The sequence below is a fragment of the Schistocerca gregaria genome, chromosome 3 (assembly GCF_023897955.1).
Source record: "Schistocerca gregaria isolate iqSchGreg1 chromosome 3, iqSchGreg1.2, whole genome shotgun sequence".
In the NCBI taxonomy this organism is placed as follows: Eukaryota; Metazoa; Arthropoda; class Insecta; order Orthoptera; family Acrididae; genus Schistocerca; species Schistocerca gregaria.
Window position 1 is genome coordinate 855,443,803 of NC_064922.1, and position 23,445 is coordinate 855,467,247.

General features: G+C 39.8%; 1 protein-coding gene across 1 annotated transcript in view; it reads left to right on the forward strand.

The window, feature by feature from the left end:
* LOC126356050 (purine nucleoside phosphorylase-like) overlaps positions 1-23,445 on the forward strand; it is a 104,075-nt gene that overhangs the window by 43,839 nt on the left and 36,791 nt on the right. Inside the window, exons 2-3 of the mRNA XM_050006732.1 lie at positions 5,357-5,451; positions 17,708-17,886. Coding sequence (XP_049862689.1) covers positions 5,357-5,451; positions 17,708-17,886 — 274 coding nt within the window. The remainder of the gene's footprint in view (positions 1-5,356; positions 5,452-17,707; positions 17,887-23,445) is intronic.

Genomic DNA, 23,445 nt, shown 5'->3' on the forward strand with positions numbered 1-23,445 from the left:
CTCAGGGCTCTCTCTCCCCTTCTCTTCCTATACTCTGAGTGGCTTTTTTCCTCCTTCCTTTGCCCCCCTCTCTTTCCAATGCACCCATTCTGCTACTCTGCACTCCCTACTGACTTGCCTTCCCTCTCAATCATCCACCCCACCCATCTCCTGCCCCTTGGTCTGCCCCCTGACCCCCTTGCTTTTCCTCCCTACCTCTCCAGCCCTCCTCCGCCTCTGACTGGAGACTGGAATAGAAGGGAGAACCGATAGAGGTACTCAGGGTACCCTCCGCCACACACCATCAGGTGGCTTGCGGAGTATGGATGTAGATGTAGATGTAGATGCCCCCTCTTTTCCCTCCTCTCAGACCTTCCCTCCCTCAGCACGTCCCACCTGCCAGGTTTTACTCTTCATCTCGTGTGCTCCATCTCATGCAGCGGTTATTAAGAATCTTCGTTCTGGAGTGTTTTAATACTGTGGCCAACTTTTGACTTGGGCGTTTGACTCTGTTTTTTACATGCTACGCAAATCGCCCATTGTGTTTTTTAACTTTAGGTGGACTTTTAACTGTCCCATATGAAAGTCTTTGGGTACATGTATATTTTAACCCTCACTTTCTCCCCTTACTTTGTTCTCGTGTCCCCCTTTATTGCCTTTTATATGTATTGCTTTCCTCTTTTTATTATATGTATCACTTGGCTGAAGAGTGGCAGATTGTGATGCTGGCAGCCCTCCCCTGCCCACATGGGAAAGGAGAATGAAAGCACAATAAACAAGAAAAAAAACAAAAAACAAAAAAAAAAAAAAACAGTCCAGGTAGTCAGTGGTTTTACTCCTGACGACGATGGGACGATGGTAATGCTAGCCATCAAACACTTGAAAACTGAGAAGATTTTATCCTACTTTGCAACATCCTTGCTAACTTTTCACACTCTTTCTGACCACTGTATCTATGGATTCATGTGATACTGCTGAGCTACCAACAGCACGAACTCTGAAATTTCTCCATAATATTATCTGTCTATTCATATATGTGTGTTAAGCCACATTGGGACTCAATTAGAGACAGTATCATTTTTGTAATAAACAATGGAACACTACGTACGTATCATGGAGTATATGGACCTTTAATTCCAGTAATGGTCTGCCAATAGTATACCACAGCCACTAGTTAATCTGTGAGTACAGAACTGTGTAAGGTATAACTGTAATACTTTGGATGATGCACTTTTAGAATATACGCAGGTGTGTTCGCAGCTTGTGGAACTTTGTTTACCATGCCCTCCACCTGCACAGTACAGTGGAATTACAGGTGTTATACGGAAGCAGATTCAGGAGTATCTGAACTGTGAATCAACTCAAAAGTGAGTGTGTTGAACGTACATTACTGTGCTCGAGTTATGTTCTCGTCCTCTGGGAACTGTGTTGGCCCATGCACCTTATTTGTACTGTGCCACACATGATATCGAGGCACAGGCCACTAACCATGACTGTTTACAAGCAATTATGGCACTTTCCAACTCCTGTTATCTAAAGTTAAACCAAGATGGCATGATGATGAAATTCTTTCGAACAATTGTGGACTAACATTTTCGCACGAACAGGTTTCAAACTCCCACTAAACCTGCAGGTGTAAGTAGGATGGGGCAACTGGAGCATTGCACTTGACAAGAGCTCCTTCTCCCCCCCCCCCCCCCCCCCCCAACCCTCCTCCAACAGCTTTCTAGTAACAACCCAATAACTTCAGTTATCTATACACTATTTGACTCATTGTGTCCTAGATAGCATTCTGTTGCCAGGGAGACTAGGTTTCATTCATCATTTATCTATCTTCACTGTGTCCATTGCATACATGCATTACAGGTAGTGAGTTAACCCAAAGTTCTCCATTCAAACATGGTAGAATATTCATTTTGTGAGAAGGCACACATAATTTTTGTGTACTGCCACATGAATGGTCATGGGTAATAGACATGAGGCTGAACAGCTGTAGCAAATAGCATTTCCAGACTGAAGGCAGCTGTGTATTGTAGCATTGCTGAGACTTGATCCATAGCACTGCACCAAGACTGTTTGACTGAGGAAGACCACATGTTGCTCATGATCTCACCAAGAAGAGCACATTCTATGGGCTGTTGAAGAAGAGCCATCTATCTAGTAGCATCAGAATGTGATACATCTGAGGTCCAGCATGGCAGCAGCACATGTTGTGAAGATTGTTTCAGTTCCACTACAGAAGTTTCCCTGGGAAACCCTTACACATCCTTCATTAAGTCCCAAACTCTCCTCATGTGACCTTACAGAAACAAATACAAACTAGCTTAGTATACAGGGTGGTCAGAAACATATGTTAATTATCTGGGTGTGACTATTTGAAATGATCTCAAATGGAATGATCAGATTACACAAGTAACGGGCAAGGCAAACTCTAGAGTGCAGTTTATTAGTAGAATCCTGAAGCAATGCAGTCCTTCAACAAAGGAAATTACTTAAAATACATTTATTTGTCCAGTCTTAGAGTATTGTTTGTCTGCGTGGGACCCTTACCAGTTGGGTCTGATTCAAGAGATTGAGAAGGTCCAATGAAGAGAGGCAAAATTTGTGACTGCTACATTTAGCCACTGTGAGAGCATTACAAACCTCATAGAAAGTTTGAAGTGGGACACATTTGCAGATAGACGACGTGCTAAACGGAAGGGGCTACTCACTAAATTCCGAAATCTGATCTTCACCGATCATGTAGAGCATATATTATTACCACCAACTTTCAAATAGTGCAGTGATCACCATTAAAAAATAAGAGAAATTACAGCTCATACTGAGGCGTTCAGACAGTCGTTTTTCCCTCGTGTGATCCATGAGTGGAGCAGGGTTGGGGGGGGGGGGGGGGGGGGGGGGGAATATGACTTTGGTGCAAATTGTGCCCTCTGTCACACACCACTTGGTAGCTAGCAGAGTATATATCTAGATGTAGATGCAGCCTGAAAAGCTAGTAAAGTTGTTGTAGGATAGGTTGTGTTGAGAAATAATTGTTAAGAAAAAAATTCGATAGGTTGCACCATTTCCAAGTTAATTGCCATTGAAATTAGGCAATCAGGCCATTGTGTGCACATATTCAAGTGGCCTGTCAGAGATGATATCTCCAAATGTGTTCTTTGTTTTGTTTCCTAAACCGAACAAGACAGTGATACAAAAATTGGACATGGGATAGTAGTAAGGGTCCCAACCTGAGGTAAAGACTGAGCATTCTCATGTGCTATCTTCTACATTATGAGACTGGCCAACACAAATTGTATCTGGTGGGCCACTTGAATTTGCATGCACAATGGACTGATTGGCTAACTTCAGTGGTAATTAACTTGTAAATGGTGCAACATACCACATATTCTCTTAATAGTTATCTCTCAGCACAATCCTTTGCAAACTTTTCAGACTTTATAACCATTCTGAACAAACAAAACATCACTGATGAGCCATTAATGTATATGACACGTCACATTACAGTAAAAAAGTCAAATCAGTCAAGTGAGGCCAATTATTTTGGTGCATGGTACTCTGACTATGTAGGTCACATTTTGGTCACAGCTGTAAGCTACATAAATGATTAAAAAGTAAATGTATTGGCAAGTGAGTGTAGATTTTCCAATATTCTTAAAAAGACTACTGTAAGACAATTTAAACAACAATTTGAATTTCGACTTTGACAATAACTGTAATTTATGTTATGTGATCAGCTAATTTTGGGTGTGTGGCTTTTTCAAGTGTGGCTTTCTCAAGTGCTACTCTTTGTTATTATAATTTTACATCATAATCATGTGTGGTTGTATACAAATGTGTGTCTGTCATTTTATTATGCAATGGACTGTACACACAGACAGGATGCCAGTGTAAAATTACAATGATAATATGAAAATGGTACACACATGAAATCAGTTGATTGTATAGTATAAATGAGAGTGCTAGTATAACATCTGAGGTGGAATTTGGAATTGTCTCTTATTAAATTTTTAGCTGTGGCATCTGATATGAAAACATTGTAAGATATACGGTGATCTACTCCCTCCCCTCCCCCCCCCTCCCCCTTCACCAAAATAAGTAGATAGTGTGATTCTGAAGGAACTGTTGTGAAAGCTAAAAAGACCTACAGAGCACCATCGCTGTCCTATAGGTATAAAGCCTGAAAGTAATGAATATGAGATACAAAAGATTTATATAACCTGGGCCTGCTGAGTCAGGTGGCGCAATGGTAAATATGGCACTTGAGTCATTGGGAGAACTTGTGATGAAATTCCTATACAATCATCCAAATATAGGTTTTCTCTGCTTTGTCTAAACAGCTTGAAGCAAATATCAGTGTGATTTATTTGATAGATATCCTGTCCCTTTAATGCCTATGTCAAGTTTGAGCTCCATCTTTAAAGACTTCATCACTGTTGAACTCTAATCTCCCTTAGACCATAAAAAGTATTTAGTTTCACAAACACTGACACACTGATGTAGAACTTTTTTAAAGATGATATTTATGATTTTCACTGTCTCTTTAATTTCACTCACCACAACTGCAATTTAAGTTTTGTGGTCACTTTCACAGGTAAGATTTTGTGCCTAAACACAGGTCAAGAAATTTAAAAATCTTGTAGCACATATAAACATTTCATTCAGTAACAACATTCAGTTCCTGTTGTGGAGTCCACAACAGTTACAAACCACTTTCACAAATTTCTGCAAACCAGTGTGCTGCTCCATACACACTCATATTACTGCAGCAATTACAGCAGTGATGACTGAAATTAAGTAGACTATGGAAGGTGAATATCTTGTCTTTATTAAGGGAGTTGTGCACATATTTCCATACAGAAATATTATTGTTCAAAACTATTTGCATTGTACAACAATTCATGTTTTAAAGGTATTTGTTTTTGCATCACAGTATGGAGGTAGTAGAGGTAATCACTCACCATATTGTTCTGCTGTTAAGCAGTTGACAGTGACAGCGACATAAACAAGAATGACATCATTGCTGAGATGTTGTACACTGTCTTTCCTTGGAACAAAATATCCTGATTGCTTTGTTTACCATATACTATCTATTACATGTGGAGTCTGGAAAGAGCTAATTATTGTAAATGTACTCAGTAATTGTCTCAAAAAGAAAAAAAATTTCATTCTTCTTGGTGTGCCTGACAACTGCGCACAAGCCTCAAATATGTGGTGAGTGGTCACTTGTACTGCTTGCATAATTTGTATTGCACCCAGGAGTTCCCAATCAATGTCTTTCTTTACATGATAAGTAGACCCTTCTTGCTTACAAGAAACAATACAAATGTGAGTGACTTGTTGGATAATTTCCTACTTGTTTCTATGTCTTCTGCAGCTACAGCTATGAGCAGGTTCAGGAGATTGCACAGTTCCTACTAGACAGAACAAAGACACGACCAAAGATAGCCATAATTTGTGGTACAGGCCTAGGTAAGCAAATTCTTAGACAAATTTCCACATTTTTTGTGCATGGAAGTCAGCAAAATCAGTTACACATGTAACAGTGTAATAATCCATTTATTCAAACTCTGTATGTTGTGTGTGTGTGTATATATCCTTTGTCCATCTAAATGTTTGTTAGACTGTCATGTAAACGTCTGAAGTACATAAGTCAAGAGTTTTGAGGATGCTTGGGAAAGCGCCGGTAGTTAGGCACAATGAATAAAACACAAACACACACACAGAATTCGAGCTTTCACAACCGGCGGCTGCTTCATCAGGAAAGGGGGACATATTTAAAGGCAAACAGTTTGGGCAGAGATGTCAGTCTAGGCGGAAGTGCAGAGGCAAAGATGATGATGAATGACAGGTGAGGTATGAGTGGTGGCAACTTGAAATTAGCGGAGATTGAGGCCTGATGGATAACGGGAAGAGAGGATATATTGAAAGGCAAGTTCCCATCTCCGGAGTTCGGATAGGTTGGTGTTAGCGGGAAGTATCCAGATAACCCGGACGGTGTAACACTGTGCCAAGATGTGTTAGCCATGCACCAAGGCATGTTTAGCCACAGGGTGATCCTCATTACCAACGAACACTGTCTAATTGTGTCCATTCATGTGAATGGACAGTTTGTTGCTGGTCATTCCCACATAGAAAGCGTCACAGTGTAGGCAGGTCAGTTGGTAAATCACGTGGGTGCTTTCACACCTTCCGGGTTACAAGACTGGAGTAGGTGGTGGTGGGAGGGTACATGGGACAGGTTTTACACTGGGGGCAGTTAAAAGGGTAGGAGCCAGAGGGTAGGGAAGGTGGTTTGGGGATTTCATAGGGATGAACCAAGAGGTTACGAAGGTTAGGTGGACAGCAGAAAGACACTCTTGGTGGGGTGGGGAGGATTTCATGAAGGATGGATCTCATTTTGGGGCAGGGTTTTAGGAAGTCCTATCCCTGCTGGAGAGCCACATTCAGAGTCTGTTCCAGTCCCGGGATGGGACCTATTTATGGGTCGCTTAGAGGAAGCCTTCTTGGTTACCCAAGCCTACTAACCCAAAGTTTGGTACAGATTTATTGATGACATCTTCATGATCTGGACTCACAGTGAAGAACAACTACAGAATTTCCTCTCCAACCTCAACTCCTTTGGTTCCATCAGATTCACCTGGTCCTACTCCAAATCCCATGTCACTTTCCTTGATGTTGACCTCCATCTGTCCAATGGCCAGCTTCACATATCCGTCCACATCAAACCAACCAACAAGCAACAGTACCTCCATTATGACAGGTGCCACCCATTCCATATCAAACGGTCCCTTCCCTACAGCCTAGGCCTTCGTGGCAAACGAATTTGGTCCAGTCCTGAATCCCTGAACCATTACACAAACAACCTGAAAACAGCTTTTGCAACGCACAACTACCCTCCGGACCTGGTACAGAAGCAAATAACCAGAGCCACTTCCTCATCCCCTCGAACCCAGAACCTCTCACAGAAGAACCCCAAAAGTGCCCCAATTGTGACAGGATACTTTCCAGGACTGGATCAGACTCTGAGTGTGGCTCTCCAGCAGGGATACAACTTCCTAAAATCCTGCCCCGAAATGAGATCCATCCTTCATGAAATCCTCCCCACTCCACCAAGAGTGTCTTTCCACCATCCACCTAACCTTCGTAACCTCTTGGTTCATCCCTATGAAATCCCCAAACCACCTTCCCTACCCTCTGGCTCCTACCCTTGTAACTGCCCCCAGTGTAAAACCTGTCCCATGCACCCTCCCACCCCCAGCTACTCCATTCCAGTAATCCAGAAAGTGTACACGATCGAAGGCAGAGCCACGTGTGGAAGCACCCACGTGATTTACCAACTGACCTACCTACACTGTGACGCTTTTTATGTGGGAATGACCAGCAAAAAATTGTCTATTCGCACGAATGGACACAGGCAGACAGTGTTTGTTGGTAATGAGGATCACCCTGTGGCTTAACATGCCTTGGTGCACGGCCAGCACATCTTGGAACAGTGTTACACCATCCGGGTTATCTGGATACTTCCCACTAACACCAACCTATCCAAACTCCGGAGATGGGAACTTGCCCTTCAATATATCCTCTCTTCCCGTTATCCACCAGGCCTCAATCTCCGCTAATTTCAAGTTGCCGCCACTCATACCTCACCTGTCATTCAACATCATCTTTGCTTCTGCACTTCCGCCTCGACTGACATCTCTGCCCATACTCTTTGTCTTTAAATATGTCTGCTTGCTTCTGTGTATGTGCGGATGGATATGTGTGTGTGTGTCTGTGTGCAAGTGTATACCTATCCTTTTTTTCCCCTAAGGTAAGTCTTTCTGCTCCCGGGATTGGAATGACTCCTTACCCTCTCCCTTAAAACCCACATCCTTTCATCTTTCCCTCTTCTTCCCATTTTCCTGATGAAGCAACCGTGGGTTACAGGACTGGAGTAGGTGGTGGTGGGAGGGTGCATGGGACAGGTTTTATACCAGGGGCAGTTACAAGGGTAGGAGCCAAAGGGTAGGGAAGATGGTTGGGGGATTTCATAGGGATGAACCAAGAGGTTACGAAGGTTAGGTGGACGGCGAAAAGACACTCTTGGTGGAGTGGAGAGGATTTCATGAAGGATGGATCTCATTTCGGGGCATAATTTAAGGATGTCGTATCCCTGCTGGAGAACCACATTCAGACTCTGATCCAGTCCCGGGAAGTATCCTGTCACAAGTGGGGCACTTTTGGGGTTATTCTGTGAGAGGTTCTGGGTTTGAGGGGATGAGGAAGTGGCTCTGGTTATTTGCTTCTGTACCAGGTCAGGAGGGTAGTTGTGGGATGCAAAAGCTGTTTTCAGGTTGTTGGTGTAATGGTTCAGGGATTCAGGAATGGACCAAATTCGTTTGCCATGAAGGCCTAGGCTGTAGGGAAGGGACCGTTTGATATGGAATGGGTGGCAGCTGTCATAATGGAGGTACTGTTGCTTGATGGTTGGTTTGATGTGGACAGATGTGTGAAGCTGGCCATTGTACAGATGGAGGTCAACATCTAGGAAAGTGGCATGGGATTTGGAGTAGGACCAGGTAAATCTGATGGAACCAAAGGAGTTGAGGTTGGAGAGGAAATTCTGGAGTTGTTCTTCACTGTGAGTCCAGATCATGAAGATGTCATCAATAAATCTGTACCAAACTTTGGGTTGGCAGGCTTGGGTAACCAAGAAGGCTTCCTCTAAGCGACCCATAAATAGGTTAGCATATGAGGGGGCCATACTGGTACCCATGGCTGTTCCCTTTAATTGTTGGTATGTCTGGCCTTCAAAAGTGAAGAAGTTGTGGGTCAGGATGAAGCTGGTAAGGTGATGAGGAAAGAGGTTTTAGGTAGGGTGGCAGCTGATCGGCGTGAAAGGAAGTGCTCCATTTGCAGCAAGGCCCAGGAAGTGTGGGATATTTTTGAATAGGGAAGTGGCATCAATGGTTACAAGGATGGTTTCCGGGGGTAACAGACTGGGTAAGGATTCCAGGCATTCGAGTAAGTGGTTGGTGTCTTTGATGAAGGATGGGAGACTGCATGTAATGGGTTGAAGGTGTTGATCTACGTAGGCAGAGATACATTTTGTGGGGGCTTGGTAACCAGCTACAATGGGTACAGCCTAGGCTTTCATGGCAAACGAATCTGCTGCAGTCCTGAATCCCTGAACCATTACACCAACAACCTGAAAACAGCTTTCGCATCCCGCAACTACCCTCTCGACCTGGTACAGAAGCAAATAAGGTAAGTCTTTCCGCTCCCGGGACTGGAATGACTCCTTACTCTCTCCCTTAAAACCCACATCCTTTCATCTTTCATTCTCCTTCCCTCTTTCCTGACGAAGCAACCGCCGGTTGCGAAAGCTCGAAATTATGTGTGTGTCTTTGTGTGTTATTTTATTGTGCCTGTCTACCGGCGCTTTCCCGCTTGGTAAGTCTTAGAATCTTTGTTTTTAATATATTTTTCCCATGTGTAATTTTCTTTCTATTATATATATATATATATATATATATATATATATATATATATATATATATACCATGTGTAATTTTCTTTCTATTTTATATATATGTATATAATGAGGATCACCCTGTGGCTAAACATGCTTGATGCACGGCCAGCACATCTTGGCACAGTGTTACACCGTCCGAGTTATCTGGATACTTCCCACCAACACCAACCTATCCGAACTCCGGAGATGGGAACTCACCCTTCAGTATATCCTCTCTTCTCGATATCCGCCAGGCCTCAACCTCCGCTAATTTCAAGTTGCCGCCGCCGCTCATACCTCACCTGTCTTTCAACAACTTCTTTGCCTCTGTACTTCCGCCTCGACTGACATCTCTGCCCTTAACTCTTTGCCTTTAAATATGTCTGCTTGTGTCTGTGTATGTGCGGATGGATATGTGTGTGTGTGTGTGCGAGTGTACACCTGTCCTTTTTTTCCCCTAAGGGAAGTCTTTCCGCTCCCGGGATTGGAATGACTCCTTACCCTCTCCCTTAAAACCCACATCCTTTCATTTTTCCCTCTCCTTCCCTCTTTCCTGACGAAGCAACTGCCAGTTGCGAAAGCTCGTAATTCTGTGTGTTTTGTTCATGTGCCTGTCTGCCGGCGCTTTCCCGCTTGGTAAGTCTTGGAATCTTTGTTTTTAATATATTTTTCCCATGTGGAAGTTTCTTTCTGTTATATATATATATATATATATATATATATATATATATATATATATATATATATATATATATATATATATATAAAAAACTCTTGACTGACTTATGTACTTAAAATATTTACAAGAGAGTCTTAACGAACATTCAGACTGACAATGGTTATATACTTTTTAAGATATTTAATATATAAATATACACTGAAGTGCCAGAGAAACTGGTACAACCCAATATTGTGCAGCATGAAATGGTATGGACTCAACTAATGTTTGAGGTACTGCTGAAGGGAATCGGTGTCATTAATCCTGCAAAGCTGTCCATAAATCCATAAAAGTATGAGGCGATGGATATCTCTTCTGACCAACACGTTTCAAGACATCTCAAATATGCCCAATAATGTTCATGTCAGGGAAGTTTAGTGGCTAGCGGAAATGTTTAAACTCAGAAGAGTTTTCCTGGGGCCACACTGCAGCAATTCTGGATGTATGGGGTGTTGCATTGCCCTGCTGGAATTGCTCAAGTCCATGGGAATGCACAATGGACATGAATGGATGCAGGTGATTAGACAGGATGCTTAAACAGAGCGATTCTCTTCAGTCATTGTTTCCCCTTTTTTGCAGGATCTTCTTCCAGCCACAGCAATTTCCAAGATTTGATGTTTTAGTGGATTCCTGATATGATTGGTAGACTCGTCAAATGCTCATACAGGAAAATCCCCACTTCATCACTACCTAGGAAATGCTGTGTCCCATCACTCATGTGCCTACAACAACACCATGTTCAAACTCATTTAAATCTTGATAACCTGTCACTGTAGCAGCAGTAACTGATCTACCAACTGTGCCAGACACATGGTGTCTTAAATTGGTGTTGCTGACCACAGTGCCATATTCTGCCCATTTATATATCTCTGTATTTGAGTATACATGCCTATACCAGTTTCTTTGGTGCTTCAGTATATATGTAATATATAAAGGGGCAAGATAGTTACCAAATATCTCAAAACGTTTTATCGATTTGGTTAAAAATTTTACACACTACATATTTTTAATAGATGTATAATCGCTAACTACATTATTTAATACAGAAGGAGAAAACTGTTAGCAAAGATCTCGAAAACTATTTCAACAATTTACTTCATGTATCTATATGATACACCTGTAAACTTTCAGAAGGACATTGGCTACATATATTTTTAAAGTTCAATGTACAGATTTTCTGTTGAGCACAACTGTGAGAAATAAAATGCTGTGCTGTGCAATGAAATCTGTGGTTTGGTTTGGCTTTCCTTCTTAGAGTCAGTTTCAACTATGATAGCAGTGGATGTAAAGCATGAGACAAATTGTTTGTCCCACATACATTCTTTTTTTTGCTACATAAAACTTAAAAAAATGTATACGCAGCAATGTGCTGTTTTGTTTTCTCTTTCACAGGAAACAGGAAAGTTGTATTTATGGCTCATCAGCTTATGATTAGAATACCACTACATAATCTGAATTGTCCAAAACTTAACTGCCTTACTCATTTGCTGATTAAAACTATGAGAAATACCATAATTGAAGCTACTATTCTCACAGATCAAGCAGCTTTCATGTAAAAATAAATTTATTGAGATATCTTAGCACGTCTTTTTTTAATTTCAGAATGGTACTTACTTAAAAAAACACGCCTCTTACAGTGCCCCTAATTCCAAATTTTTCCATTTCACAATATTTCTAATTGATCATAATTTTTATGCTTGTGTGCAATAGAGCTATCATCAGTATCAAACTTATCTTTGAATTTAAGGAGTAGTATTTTAGGTCATTTACATAAAACAAACACAAAGTAAGTCACAAATTCACTTGGGTAGACAGGAACCTCAAGATTGTTTTCTTTGTAATAACAAAGTGGCTGATATGGTACTGGATACAATAGTGTTTCAAGGTCCTGAAACTGAACGTGATCACTACCTTGTAGTAAGTCACATATGAATAAGACCAAGACAACATAAAAAGAAATACTGGTATAAGAGACTGCGAATGAATAAAGCTCTTGCTTTCAAAGTAAGCATTTCAGAGATACCAGTATAGTTTGGTTATACCAAAAGTGGATTGATGGTACAATGAAAATACAATCTGTAAAAGAGAGCTCAAAGGAAGAATGGGACACTCTCCTATACTTTCTAAGAGAAGCTGCCAATCAAAGCCTCGACAGAAAAACAAACTGGCATAAAAAGATTGGACTGAGAGAATGGAACTATGATGCCAAAAAGGCTGTAAAGGACAAACAAGAAGTATTTGTGAAATGTCTGTCAATAAGAAAACAGAAAGATACAACAGAATATCAAAGGAAAAGAGAAATATGTAGAAAACACAGAGTTGGGAAGAATTTGTGGCTCATATAGAACATGATCATTACAGATTCCAACCACAGACATTCAAAATTATTAAAAAGCTTAACAGTGACATATAAGAGAATGTGAAAGTGTGTTCCATCCCTTTACCTAAATGGTTGCAGTACTTTCAGAATGTATGGTCTCAAACATCAGAGCCTGTCACAATCCGGCTCCCAGGGAACAGTTCACGAAAAGCCATCTCTAAGCACTGACGTAGAGAAGTATTAAACAAAATAAAAATTAATAAAGCCCCAGGAGAAGAGCCAATCAGTAAAGAGCTGTTAAAGATGCAAGTAAATCATTAAGGACAGATTCCTAAACTTCTTAAACATGATCCGGTGAGGAGATGATATGCCTAAGAGTTGAGCTACGTCAGTTATCATTCCTATCTTCCAAAATAGAGATCTGAAAAACTATTGTAAATACCAAGGAATGAGCTTATTGAATGCAGATTATAAAATTTTCACTAACATCATAAAAATATATTGTACATGCACTATGCACCCATCATGGGTGAAGAGCAAATTTGGTTATAAAAAGGTACATCATGCTGTAGTGGCCAATTTTCATTGAAATTACTAATACAAACACATAGAGAATGTAATCCAGAAACAGATTTGCTTTCATCAACTTCAAGAAAACTTTGGACAAAATCATCAGAAACAAATTACACCAGTCTACTAAATTCAACTTTGTGAAATTTTTGAGTATCAAAATATGTTATCCTTATGTATTTCGACCAGCTGAACATGAATCTGGCATTGGTTTTACAATAACACCCACAGTTTTTGTGTAAACTGTACTAGTTACTATCTAATTGTATTCAGTTTTTGTGTTGCTTAAACAATATAATTTTACCTGTAAATTTTCAATTATCAACACAAAGAGCATGAAATGCTAATGAAATATGTTTTCATAAATTATTTTTGGATGTTTGCTGCCCCTCTTATGTGGGGTGCTACTACACTACAGCAGGGGCAACAGTTGCCAGCCATTGTACTTGTTGCACATTGCCCCTGGTAGTGTTGCTCCAAAGTAGACATGGTCTGACAAAATCTTTCCTGATGTTCATCAGAGACTTATCCAAGAACACCAGCAGGAAACAAATCCAAGTGTGAGTGAAGAACATGCAGTTTTAATGACGTGTTACAATCCAGATTATGGTAAGACTGTAGTGGTTTGTTGACTAACAAATTACTATTGTCTGCTCTCTTGCTCAGAACACAGTTTTGTGAAAAATTTCAGCAGTCCAGTTCAATGGGGCTCAAAATCAGCATCATGAATAAGCTGTCTAATTTGAGTGCCAACAAGTATACTTGCTTTAACTTTGACTTCACTCAACATAGGCAATTTCTGATGTAAGTACATAAAACCTTTGTCCCCTGCAACAAAAAATGACTTCATAAGCCCAAATTTTATGTGAAGTGGTGGTAAAAAAGGTTTTTTAAATTCATCAGTGGAATGTTTGTTACATTCTTCCAACCAGGTTCCATTTTTGTATGGGCATGCCAAATCCATCTGTCTGAATGTCACTTTCAATCATGGCTGTCCCATTCGCAAAGAAAATAGCAATATTTTGTATATACATACTGCAATCCTGTAAGTATCCCAATTACTTTTAAGACAGTACAGTTTTGCCACTTGTAGCGGTTATATTGAATTTTATTCAACAAAAGTTCCATACTGCTGTATGTTTTCTTCAATACAGTGGCCAAATCTATGGGAACAGGAAGATCCACATGGCTATTGGAAAGGAATACTGCCCACTTTGAGGCTAGTTTTGGAGCCCTCAATGAATAGTCACCATTCAGCTGATATATGTTTCATTCTGATAGCATTAAACAGACCATTCACATCATTACCTTACTGCAGTAACAGAGTGAGTCTACCATGTGAAGGAATGGTGCAAAGGCAGCCTGACAACATCAAAAGAAACAAACCCTAGCATATTTGTGTAGTAGATTCCATTATTTCAGATACAAACCCAAAAGTTCAGCTTGTGCCTTAAAAAGATTATTATTATTATTATTATTATTATTCAAATCATTTAGTGTCAGGAGATGTGGCATAATTTCTTTGTAGTTGAAATCAGAGACTGCATTCTCTGCATCTGTAATAGATGTACTGACCTAGATGTCAACTTCTAACAACCATGTGTCTGGAGGAGTGGAAACAGGAAAGGAAGAACTGTGTGGTTGAACAGCTGACTTGATGGAGGGAAACTTGATTGTCTTTCTATCCTTGCCCTTCATCCCTGCTATTTTAGCAATCATGTAGGTGATTGATCAGTTTCCTCCATATGAATGGAATAGCAAAAGGCATTGCAACTTTATCTTTTTTCTTCATCCAACCATTAAGACAGGACAAACAGTTCACACAGACTTTGTGGTGCCCATTTTCAGTCCTGGTTACCTAACTTGCACCCAAAATAAAGATCATACAATTTCTCCACTATGGATGTCACATGTCATCTGCAAGATTTAATAGAATACTTCCCACAGATATTGCAAGAGTTATTTGTGTGATTTAAACACCATGAAAAATCAGACCTGACAGAAAAAGCCTCCAGGTATATAAAAACAATGGGAGACATTGATACTGTAATGAATCCTCCTCTAGTCCAGAAGATTTTGTAAGAGCTTAGCAAGATGTGTGTTATACTATGGCAGTGAAGCCTGGATGACAAAAACAAAAGAACCATGTGGAACACAAAATGAATGGAGGTGTGTTGAAGGAACTTAAAATGGAACACATCACACATTGTATGCAGAACTACTAAAAACAGCTGGAGAAAACATCTACAACAAATGAGCTCAAAGAGGAACCCAAACCCCATGCTGTACTAGCAGCCCAACAGTGTCAGATCACTAGTTCAACCAATGAAAAGATAGCAGAACTTCTTCTCAATGACACTCCATTTTCAAATGTTTCTTTACAGAGGAAAACCCAGAAGAATTGCATCAATTTAATTCTCATACCTCTGAAAAGATGAATGAAATAAGTGTTGAGAAACAGCTGTAATCATTAAAACTGAACAAAGCTCTAGGACCTGATGGAATCTCTGTCAGATTCTATACTAATTTTCAGCTGATTTAGTTCCTCTCCTGACTATAATTTATCGTAGATCCCTCAAACAAAAAACCATGCCCAGTTCTTGAAAAAAGCACAGGTCACACCCATCTACAAGAAGGGTAGCAATACACAAAACTACTGTCCAATGTCCTTGACAACAATTTGTTGTAGAGCTGAAACAAAAAGAAGTATCTTGAACAGTATGACCTCATCAATGTCAACCAGCATGGATGTCGAAAACATCGATCACATGAAACCCAACTCGCACTTTACTCACATGACATTCTGAAAGCTTTGAATCAAGACATTCAGATAGTTGCAGTACTTCTTGACTTCCAAAAAGCATTTGGCTCAGTGCCATAGCTATGCTTATTGTCATAACTATGATCATCTGGGGTATCAAGAGGAATTTGTGACTGGATTGAGGATTCCTTGCTAGGGAGTGTGCAGCATGTTATCTTGTATGGAGAGTCATCATCAGATGTAGAAATATCTTTGGGCATGCCTCAGGGAAGTATGTTGGGATCCTTGCTGTTCATGTTGTATATTAATGACCTTGCAGACAATATTAATAGTAAAATCAGGCTTTTGCAGATGATGCAGTTATCTATAATGAAGTACCATTTCAAAGAAGCTGCATAAATATTCAGTCAGATCTTGATAAGCTTTCAAAGTGGTGTAGAGATTGGCAACTTTCTTTAAATATTTAGAAATGTAAAATTTTGCACTTCACAAAACAAAAAAACATAGTATCCTATGACCTTAGCATAAATAAGTCACTGTTGGAATCAGCCAGCTCATAGAAATACCTAGGTGTAATATTTTATAGGGATATGAAATGGAATGTTCCCAAAAGTTCTGTCATGGGTAAACCAGTTGGTAGACTTCAGTTTATTTATAGAATACTAGAAAAGTGCAATCAATCTACAAAGAAGACTGCTTACAAATCACTTGTGTTACCGGTTCTAGAATATTGCTCAAGTATGTATGACAATTCCAGACAGAACTAATGGGGCATATTGAATGTATACAGAGAAAAGCAGCACAAATGATCACAGGTTTGTTCAAGCCATGAGAGAGTGTCACAGAAATAATGAAAGAGCTGGACTGAAAAACTCTCAAAGATAGGCATGAAGTATCTTGCGAAAGTCTATTCACAAAGTTTCAAGAACTGGTTTTCAATGGTTACTCTAGGAATATACTATAACTGCTACATATACCTCACACAGGAATCGTAAGGATAAGATTAGAATAAATACTGCATGCAAAGAGGCATTCAAACAATAATTCTTTCCACACTCCTTACATGAATGGAACAAGAAGAACTGGTACAATGGGACATACCCTGTGTCATGCGCCTCACAGTGGTTTGCAGACTAGATGTAGATGTCGATGTAGAACAGACCAAGAAGCCTAACACTTGGAAGGAAGAAGAAGGCAACAAATCAAGAACAAAAAAAGGTTCCCAGCACCAAGCCATGGGTTACCCTGTATTTAATATTAGTAGTACTAGATATGTGCATGCCATTTATCATTTTTAACAGTATAAATTACTTTCTCTTACTTATACAAGATCAGGAACTATGCCTCTGACACCTGTGTTCCATAATTTTGCCGATGCCTTTTTGAGATCAAGGAACACCCCTGTAATATATTCCTTGTTCTTGATAGCAGTTATTATCTCAACAATAAACTCTATGGCAGTAACCGCAGTCAATTTGTAGCTTTAGACTTGGGCTTTGTGATATTTATAGATGTTCTTTCAAACAGATGGCTACAGAGGATAGATGCAGGAGAGTGTTTATTCTTGTTCCACTAAATAAATCTTAAGAAGTTCTAGGAGGTCTTTTCATTTATATCATGCAGTAGACTCCTTAGCAGTCATTTTATTTAAAGGGATTATGAAAAGTGGCTTCTGAGAGATACTTTAAATGTTCTTTTCAATTTCAAGGAATTTCCAGTCACTTGCCTTATGCCTGCTGTGGCTTGTGAAAATAGTGGTAGTGTTTCAAGTGTTTGTCTTTATTTAGATATTTGTAAATAAACAGTTCCAATCTTACATTTGAATTATTTGAAATTTTGTTCATAAACTTTGTGTTTTAACAGGAGATCTGATAGAAAGTGTTACACAGCGTCAAATATTTCCTTATGAAGACATACCTGGATTTCCTGTGTCAACTGTTGTTGGACATGCTGGGAAACTTGTGTTTGGTGTTTTGAATGGAGTACAGGTCATGTGCATGCAGGGACGTTTCCACCCATTTGAAGGATATCCAGTATGGAAGGTAAATATTTATTGCTGTAAAGCATTATGCAAATTTATTATAAAAGACAAGTTTACAGAAAACACAATTAATTAATCATTATAGTAATCAATCAACTGGTCCTTGGCTTGATGATTTCAGCCTGTTATATTGACTTCATTTCAAGAAGTGATGCATGAGCATCTTGATTATGCTTACATTGGTTAAGAGCATACCCACAATATGGGCTGGGAAAAATAGTTTTGAGATTTCACATGAAATGATGTTCACTACACTTGCTTCTGGTCAGTATCCATAACATGTACCAGTGTGCCAGAGTTTGGTTTATGAGGATAATTTTTCCTAGGTAGCAACCTTGCATGATATGTGATCTGTTATTTTGTCCCTATCGCTTACAACGTATTCAAACACTTAGGCCACAAGACCACCACAACAAATTAGAGTTTTATCAGTGGATTCTAAGACAGTACTGAGAATACATAGTTCAAAACTTACGTTTTGTTTATGACTGAGGAGGGATTCACACAGAGTGAGATAAAAAATTACCACAGTAATCATGTACAAGAGTAAACCCAAAAGAAAGAACTCAAAAGTGCTGGATTGCAAGGAAACTGGTTGCATGGCTGTTGGTCACACAATATTTTCCCTTTCTCCCTCCACACTCTACAGAAACCACTGTACATCCACTGGAGCTTTGTCTTGGCTTGGCAGCCAGTTGTAGTGGAGCTCCTGTTAGCCACTACTACAAGTTGTGAAGTTTGTGCTGTTATTAGTTTTTGAGTGCAAAAGATGCTAAACCAATCAACGTTATCTACAGTTGACAGAAGTGTGTGGATAGTCATGTATCGATACCAAAAATCTCTGCATGTGGTGTAGAGAGTTTGCTAGTGGTCAGTCTGAAATTGATGATGAGGAAAAGAACAGGAGACCGCCAATTCCCAAAAACGCAATCAAAGGTTGAACAAATCATGCTTTGAAATCAGCAAATCACTCTCATTGAGCTCTGCAATGTTGTTCCTGAGGTTTTTTTTTTTTTAAGCACTGAGGTTTTTTTTAAGCACTGGACTCTGAAGCATTTAAATTTTGGAAGGTGTGTGCAAGATGGGTCCTAAAAATGCTGACAGAAGAACACAAACAGCAACGCGTTGAAACTTACTGCCAATTTCTTCAATGCTATGCACATGAAAAGGATGACCTTTTGGATTCAACAGTCATGGGCTTTCATTTGACACCTGAGACAAAACAACAGTCACATGAGAGGTGGCATTCCAACGCACCCATGTTGCAAAAATTCAAATGAACACAATTTGCCAGTAACATTATGGCAACTGTGTTTTGGAATAAAAGCAAAAGTTGTTGTTTAACTTCATGGTTCCTGGAACAACAATAAATGCTGACAGGTATTGTCAGACATTAAAAAGACTCAGATGGGTGATTCAGAACCTTAGAGGAGAAATGTTGAGCAAGGACACAATCTTCTTGATGACAGTGCTCGTCCCCACATTGCCCGTCAAGCAGTGGATGCTCTACAAGAGTTCAGATGGAACATCATCATCTATCTAACCTGCAGTCTGGACTTAGCACCCAGTGACTGCCACTTCATTCCTAAGCTGAAAGAACACTTGGCTGGCAGGTGCTTCAGGTCAAAGATGAGGTCCGACACTTCTTTGATAGCATGATGGCAATTGTTTCAATTTTGAATTAAGTACCATTAACATCCCGCTCCCCCCCCCCCCCCCTCCCCTCTGCCATGAAATATGCACCTTGCCATTGGTGGAGAGGCTTGCTTGCCTCAGTGATACAAATAGCCGCACCGTAGGTGCAACCACAACGGAGGAGTATCTGTTGAGAGGCCAGACAAATGTGTGGTTCCTGAAGAGTGGTAGCAGCCTTTTCAGTAGTTGCAGGGGCAACAGTCTGGATGACTGTCGGATCAGGCCTTCTAACACTAACCAATATATATATATATATATATATTTGTGCTACAGTCTGGAAATGTGCAACCGCTACGGTCAAAGGTTCGAATCCTGTCCCGGGCATGGATGTGTGTGATGTCCTTAGGTTAGTTAGGTTTAAGTAGTTCTAAGTAATAGGAGACTGATGACCTCTTTTTTTTTCACCAGTTTAGTATTGGATGGCAGTGTGGAGGGTAAAAATCATAGAGGGAGACCAAGCAGATTCAGAAGGATGTAGGTTGCAGTAGGTACTGGGAGACTGAGAAGCTTGCACAGGATAGAATAGTGTGGAGAGCTGCATCAAACCAGTCTCTGGACTGAAGGTCACAGCAACAAAAACCATTAACATACATGACTATAATCAGTGTTTTCGTAAAAAAAAAAAAAAAAAAAAAAAAAAAAAAAAAAAAAAAAAGGTTGGCCCTCAGTTTTAAAGAATAGAACACTAGTTCTAATTTTGTGCTTAGTTTTATGTATGTAATTGATTTGTGATTTATTTTGATTATTACTAGTTAGCATCTTTCATTATAAGGCAAAATTGGTAACTGTTTTTTAACTTAAATTCTTTGTGGACATATGAACAAATATAAATTCTGTACTAACTATAAACATTTGGAAGATGAAATACTAATAATCTTAAAGTATCTATTTGGCTCTATTCGAAAACATGTTAGCAAAGCCAGCCTCCAGTGGAGAACTGATATAGGTACTCAAGGTACCCTCCGGCACACACCGTCAGGTGGCTTGCGGAGTATGGATGTAGATGTAGATGTAGAGCTTGAGGTGGTAGGTAAGGTAATATACAAGACAGAGATTACTGCTAAAGCATTATGTTAATAAGAGTGAGAAGTAAAGTGCATTGTATATAAAAGAAGTGGGAGGGGGACAGAAAAAAAAATAGACAGACAAGAAAATGAAAGATGTAGGAAAGAAATGCTGAGATAGAAGAAATTAACGTAAATTAAGGGCAGGTGAGTGGTGAGAACCAAGGATATGTTGTACGCTAGTTCTCACCTGCAGAGTACTGAGATACTGGTGTCTGGGGGAAGAATCCAGATGGCATGTGTTGTGAAACAGGCACCGAGGTCGCAATTGTCATGTTGTAGAACATTCTTCACAACAGGATATTGTGTGTTTCCAGTATGCATCGTTTGCCTATGCCCGTTCATCCTGACTGATAACTGGATGGTAGTCATGCCAATGTTAAAGGCTGAACAGTGTTTATACAACAACTGGTATATGATATGTCGTTTCGCAGGTGGCTCTCCCTTTGATAGTATATGTTTTGCCAGTTAGAAGGCCAGTATGGGTGGTGGTAGGAGGGTGCATAGGGTAAGTCTTGCATTGGAGCAGTCACAGGGGTATGAGCCACAGGGTGAGGAGATGAATACAGAAGAAGAATAATGTCTGATAAGAATATTGTGGAGCTTGGGAGGGTAATGGAAAGCTTTTCATCACCCTCCCTGTCTCCGCAATATCCTTGTCAGACCCTACACTTCTTCTGTAAAGAACCTTAACAATTGTTTAGCATCTGTCTGGGATACTATTCTGGGACACAACAATTTGTGGTTTTGTAAAGTAATCTTGGGTAGCCATCACAAAATTAGACACCCCAAGGTCCCACACAGCTCTTGCAGTCTGCCAGTGCTAAGTGCCGTGATTTGCCCACCTCATAGCTTTGTTGTCACATGTACACTGTTAACAGTGAATTAGGTCATCGTCTGCTGCATATTCCTATGTTTTCATGCAATATCATGTGCTCACATGTGGTTTCACTCCTCTGTGGAATGGTTCATTAATGTGTGTTTGGTAATGAGCAAAGTGCAGGAGCAAAGGATTAATGGCAGTGCTGCTTCGTTCCGTGTTCATAAAGGATGAAATGACATTCAAAAGCAATCTAAAATATTCACACTGAATACACCGAAGATTTCTTTTTGACTGACCTAGACAACAGCAAAGAAGGTAGGAATGACACAAATTTTGTGTAAGTTCACAAAATGACAACAGAACCTTGTGGTATTTCCAAATAAACTGTATTACACAGCTACAAAAAGGTTCTGTATGAATTATGACAAAAATAACAAGAGAAGTCACTGCACTGAATTGTTTAAATCTATGGGAATTCTGACTGTTCCATGTAAGTACATTCTGCAAACAGTGATCCACATTGAAAAATACATTGATGAGCAGCCAACAAATAGTTATCTACATGAACAGGCAATCAGATCCAACCATGACTTACATCTCAATAGAAAAGCAAAACAAAAATACAAAATAGTGTGCAATATATTGGAATTAAACCATACAGTGAAATACTGCAAGAGATCAAGGACAAAACTGAAATACGTGCCTTCAGAGATGCCCTAAAAATTATTTGTTAGAAAATGGTTTTCATACTGTAAAGGATTATCTTTGTGATGTGTAAATTTTGTTGACAATTGTGCTAATCATTAATTGCTGTAATGAAGAGGTATTTTACAATATATTCCATAGAACAGTGAAATATAATGTCCAAATGGGTAGCTCCGTGAGGCAAGAAACAGTAAAAATCGGCAATGGAGTAACATCAGCAGAATCTCTAGATATGGACATGTGTTTTGATTCTCTGAGGAAGGGATATAAATGTTACAGTTTTGAACATCATTGTTTTTCAGCAACCGTATACAAGTTTTAGTGGGGAAATAACACAGAGAAAAATGGCTGGCTGTACATAGGTTTGCCTTTCCTTAATCTTTCTTCTAAGATACGTCGTAGGGTCAGTATTGCCTCACGTGTTCCAACATTTCAACAGAATCCAAACTGATCTTCCCCAAGGTCGGCTTCTACCAGTTTTTCCATTCGTCTATAAATAATTCGCGTTAGTATTTTCCAGCTGTGACTTATTAAACTGATAGTTCAGTAATTTTCACATCTGTCAACACCAGCTTTCTTTGGGATTGGGATTATTATATTCTTCTTGAAGTCTGAGGGTATTTCACCTGTCTCACACATCTTGCTCACCAGATGGTAGAGTTTTGTCAGGACTGGCTCTCCCAAGGCTGTCAGTAGTTCTAATGGAATGTTGTCTACTCTGGGGGCCTTGTTTCGCCTCAGGTCTTTCAGTGCTCTGTCAAACTCTTCACGCAATATCATATCTCACATTTCATCTTCATCTACATCCTCTTCCATTTCCATAATATTGTCCTCAAGTACATCGCTCTTGTATAGACCCTCTATATACTCCTTCCACCTTTCTGCTTTCCCTTCTTTGCTTAGAATTGGGTTTCCATCAAATCTCTTGATATTCATGCAAGTGGTTCTCCTTTCTCCAAAGGTCTCTTTAATTTTCTTGTAGGCAGTACCTATCGTACCCCTAGTGAGATAAGCCTCTACATCCTTACATTTGTGCTCTAGCCATCCCTGCTTAGCCATTTTGCACTTCCTGTCAATATCATTTTTGAGACATTTGTATTCCTTTTAGCCTTCTTCATTTACTGTATTTTTATATTTTCTCCTTTCATCAATTAAATTCAATATTTCTTCTGTTACTCAAGGGTTTCTACTAGCCCTCGTCTTTTTACCTATTTGATCCTCTGCTGCCTTCACTATTTCATCCCTCAAAGCTACCCATTCTTCTTCTACTGTA